The 4,463-nt window shown below is 38.3% G+C and overlaps 1 protein-coding gene across 2 annotated transcripts; it reads left to right on the plus strand.

Moving 5' to 3' along the window:
• The first annotated feature begins 142 nt into the window (after positions 1–142).
• LOC107577170 (ETS-related transcription factor Elf-2-like) lies at positions 143–4,237 on the plus strand. Of its 2 annotated transcripts, none has more exons than XM_016263272.1 (4): positions 143–354; positions 3,463–3,573; positions 3,687–3,887; positions 4,011–4,237. In XM_016263272.1, exons 1-4 carry the CDS (start codon positions 297–299, stop codon positions 4,163–4,165), a joined length of 525 nt encoding a protein of 174 aa, XP_016118758.1. In that variant the 5' UTR covers positions 143–296; the 3' UTR covers positions 4,166–4,237. The 2 variants fall into 2 exon arrangements, with proteins under 2 accessions (XP_016118758.1, XP_016118759.1); XM_016263273.1 differs by having other exon boundaries at positions 148–354; positions 3,687–3,863.
• Positions 4,238–4,463: the final 226 nt, after the last annotated feature.

Raw genomic sequence — 4,463 nt, forward strand, 5'->3', positions numbered from 1 at the left:
AGTTATTTTCACTAACTTCAATAAATTCACTTTGTAGAGAGTTTTAGATTTCCCTTGTTTTAAAAATACTTCTGTGCGTAATTTTAACTGCTATTTTTAAAATATATTTTTTTGTAAATGTACATCGAACGTAACGCAGAGCGCGCGGAGGATTTCCTGTGTTTGGCGCGGAAGGATCTGTGCGCGCGCGGTTGAATTTGTGGAGATTTCCTGTGGAGGTGGAGTGATACGCGAGTCGTGCGTCTCTAAACGCTTTCAATGCGAGTCAATGTGAATTCTGCACCTCTGGACGAAACATGGCGACGTCGCTGCATGATGGACCCGCTAACCAGCTCGATCTGCTTATCCGAGCAGGTAAAAAGACCACAGCGCTTGCTCATCCTCGCCAGCGTGGCTTTGTTTGGGGCGCAGCAGAGCGGTGCTCGCGCCGCAGCGCTGAGATCCGCGAAGTTGTGCTGTAAAGTAATGGAGGGCATTTCAGGAAGTGATCACCTTGGTTGGCAACCTGCATGGCGTTGCCTGATTTTCTCATCTGCTTTCTTGGAGTGCTGAAAAGTAGCGTGAAGGCGTGTGTGTTGTGTTATGCGTGAGCAGCGTGCACAGTGTTGAGTTTGCACGGCGCTGAGGGCTTTATAAATGTGGACCGTGTTAGAATAACGGGTTTCTCTGGAGGTGGTGCGCTGCTCTGAAACCAGGAAGTGGGAGAGATGTTGTCTTTCCTACGTCTTTGCCACGCTGTCTGGAGTCGGAAGGACACCGAGTTTTATTTTTAACTCTGAAATACAGCTTTCTAAAATGTGAATTGTAGTTAATCTATTGAGTGCGTTGTATCTTTAATAAAATAGCGCCTGAGAGCATTACGTTTAACGATTGATTTATTTTGATGCCTCGTCGTCAAAGGAAATGTGGCATATCGGATGAAAAAAACACACGCGGAGCAACTACATTATAACCGCATTTTTATTCATTAATAGTGTTAAAATGTATGTCGAAAACATAGAGTTTGAGTAATAAAATCCATGTTTGCTTCATGTCGCAGATGTCCCGTTATCTAAACGTGGTCGCACTGCTTTCTGCACATTTCTGCGCTCAATGAGTAACGTTTATCGCTTAATTATTCCTTTAAACGTAACTTTGTCTTTTATGACCTGAAATGTGTTGCTGTGAAAGTGTCGAGTGACTTTTTTTTTTCTTCCTGTGAATGTGTAGATTTTAGAGCTAATTTGATGGCGGAAGCATTGTTATTCCACTGGGCTGTCTAAATTTTGAGTGACAGCGCTTGTTGTCCAATAGTATTGGCGTCGCGTTCGAAATCCTACACCTGACCAATCGTCTTGCCTTTTTCTTGGGGCGTTGACCAGAGTAGAGGCCAATCAGATTCGGGGCGGGGATTGAGTGGCAGGAAGCTCGGAGAGCGTCTTTAGAAAGAACTGGAGGGAAAGCTCTGACGACTGTAAACACGGAAGTGAGGAGGGACAGCACTACTTTCTAGTGGACCGCTATTTTAGTGACAGAAAAATAGTACCGCAATGTTAAGTCTCCTGTACTGGTGGTTTACGATTTGCTGAATTATGGATAATAATAATGTATTTATTATTATTATATGAACAGCAACAATGACGTGATTCGATATTTAGCAGCTGTTGTAGTGTTTTATGAATATTTATGTGAATGTTCATTACTTGTTCTTATCGGCAGAAGTTTTTTTTTTAAAATTTATTTTAATTAATGTATTTGTTTAAAGAGCTTTTAGTATTGTTTTGACTCTTTTTTCGAGTTTTAAAATATTATTTTTAGGTTTTTATTTTAGTTTATTCTTGGATTAAAAACACACTTCTGAAGCAGTTGTTTGGCCTCCTTTAAGGAATATTTAAACCATAAATAAAAACCGTCAACAGTTATCATCCTCGTGTTCTTCCAAAAATTATGGTATGGAACAACATGAGGGTGAGTAAATGATGTAGTATATTTTGTGTGTAAACTATCATTTTAAATGTATATCTACGAGGACTGAACGATATAACACTAGGATTTTTTGTTTTATAGTAATTGTTTAAAAGCAGGCCATATGCAGAGCATATATCATGTATACCATAAGTATTTTGTTTTAATATCTACACTTTGATGTGTGTCCTGTCTCCAAGGGCAGAGCTGTCTGAATACAGGAAGTAAATGCATGCCGGGTCACCCATTCTAGAGGACACTGTGTGTATGTGTTTATGACTGGGACTGCCTAAAGATAGCCCCCGTGTGCAGCAACAGACACGCATAGCCAAACATGGGCAGGCTCAGGTTGTAATGGGAGTTGAGTGACGGCTTGGATAGACTGGCACAGGTGCTAGTGGCTCTGGATGTTAACGTCAAAGGGAGCAGGGCTGGAGGTCCTGTCCTATATATGCATGAGCTACTTGTCTGAGATCAGCCTCTCCGCACCTGTTTCTAAATAAGTGCGTCCAAGGAAGTGACTTGTCAGTTAGCAGATGCTTTTATCCAAACTGTCTGAGAGCACATTAATTGGGCTTTGAGTCGAATGATTGCAGGTATGACACCCCTGGATCTATTTAGGTGCAAAGGCAGAATCTCAAGAAGGCTATAGTTCAGAGGTTGCACAATTTGTATTAATAGGTCCTTATGGGATTTACATTTAATGTTCTCTCATAACCATTTGTGTTGGTTATATTTAGTGAATCCTTGTTAGAGTGCTCAACTTGCATTGTCTGTCACTCATGTCAACCCTTTAACTTTTGATTATTTGCAGTGACAAAGCGACTGGAAGGCATATTTTCAGTGTTAACTCCTCTTTAACTGTAGTAGTGTTTTAAAGCTCTTAAGTACCATATTAAAGTGTCAAACACACACTTGATTTAGTCTCCCTACTAAATGGATGTCACTAAAATAATTTGTTCAACCATAAAGGTTTTACAAGAGAAAAAATATTATAAATCTATTTGATGAACTTTTTATTTATTTATAGCCATTGCTAGACCAGTTTTCTCGTCACCCATTCCTAATCATATCACTCACTCTGTGGGGTTTGATTGTGGGATTTTTTAAATTATTATAATTTTTTTTTAAATATTATGATATTGAGTAACCATGAATGCACGTTTTCCACCCACTAGCACCCTCTATTGTCAGTTAAGTGTACAGATATTCAGTTTGAAACATGAGGTTGCTTGTGTACCAGCAGTCCAGTGCATGGGGCATTTGATAATTACACTACTGTTCAAAAGTTTAAGTTGGGAAGATCAAAAAAAATAATAAACTTTTTTATTTAGCAATGGTGCATTCAACTAATCAAAAGTAACACTTAATATATTTATAAGTTTACATCTTTTCCTTGAGAGGAATAAATGACATTTTAAAGTACATCAAAGTTGAAAACATTTATTTTACATTGTAATAATAGTTCACACTATGACTGTTTTTACTGTATGTGTGTGTGTGTTCTGTCTGTTGCAGTGGAAGCATCAGTTCATGGCTCTGTACAGTGCTCTGACAAAACCATTGAGGCTGCTGAAGCTCTTCTACACATGGACTCTCCCTCCAGCTTGCGTGGGGACCGGAGCCCAGGTGAGCACTGCTCTCTCACTTCTAGCTTTCACATCACAAAACAAGGCACTGTTGTAGAAAACCGCACCATGGGGAAAACATGATTTCCAGGATTTTATTTTTCTGTTGTGTAGAGGTATTTGTGCCTCCATGTGTCAACACTTCGGAGTTCCTGCATGCTGCCATGCGACCTGATGTGCTGACAGAGACCGTAGTGGAGGTCAGCACAGAGGACTCGGAGCCCATGGAGGTGGTTACGGTTTTTCAGGAGCCTGAGATGCTGGAGATGGAACCCACCAAAAGAAGAAAATGTGAGAACATGAACATTGGCAAAGGCAATATTCAGATTATTATTTTTAGTTAAATGGGATGTCTGTGAATATATTTTGTTAACTTCATTTATATTTCTTTAATTTTTAAAATTAAACTTTTAATCTTTGTTTATTTAATCTTTTCAGCTGGGCGGAAACCCAAACCCCATCACATTTCAAATGGATCTCCAGACCTGGGCATCAAGAAGAAGTCGAGAGAAGGGAAAGGTATGTCTCATACATTGTGTTATATGCATGATATGCTTAATCAATGGGTGAGGAAACATCTGGGTCATATTTAACTGCAAAATCAAAAAGGAACTGTAATGTAATGTACTATAATCCAATTTTTTTCTCATTACTTTGATGTATTTCTGTTGTACATTGTATACATCATGATAGTATTCATTATACTAAATTTTGGGTAATTTGGGTAATCAGTACTTCAGAGAGCAATAAACGTGTAATTAAAATGTATAATAAAAAACTGTGTAATTGTAATGATTACACTATTGATCCAAAAAATTATACATTATACAACAATTATATATACTGATGTTTATTATATATATATATATATATATATATATATATATATAT

Source organism: Sinocyclocheilus grahami, unplaced genomic scaffold, assembly GCF_001515645.1.
Source record: "Sinocyclocheilus grahami isolate Dianchi unplaced genomic scaffold, SAMN03320097.WGS_v1.1 scaffold5317.1, whole genome shotgun sequence".
Lineage (NCBI taxonomy): Eukaryota > Metazoa > Chordata > Actinopteri > Cypriniformes > Cyprinidae > Sinocyclocheilus > Sinocyclocheilus grahami.

Bases quoted from the DNA above. Each gene is read 5' to 3' on its own strand.
- LOC107577170 (XM_016263272.1), top strand. From the start codon at position 297: ATGGCGACGTCGCTGCATGATGGACCCGCTAACCAGCTCGATCTGCTT. The intron at 355-3,462 runs GTAAAAAGACCA...TGTCTGTTGCAG, and splicing joins CGATCTGCTTATCCGAGCAG to TGGAAGCATCAGTTCATGGC. The intron at 3,574-3,686 runs GTGAGCACTGCT...TCTGTTGTGTAG, and splicing joins GCGTGGGGACCGGAGCCCAG to AGGTATTTGTGCCTCCATGT.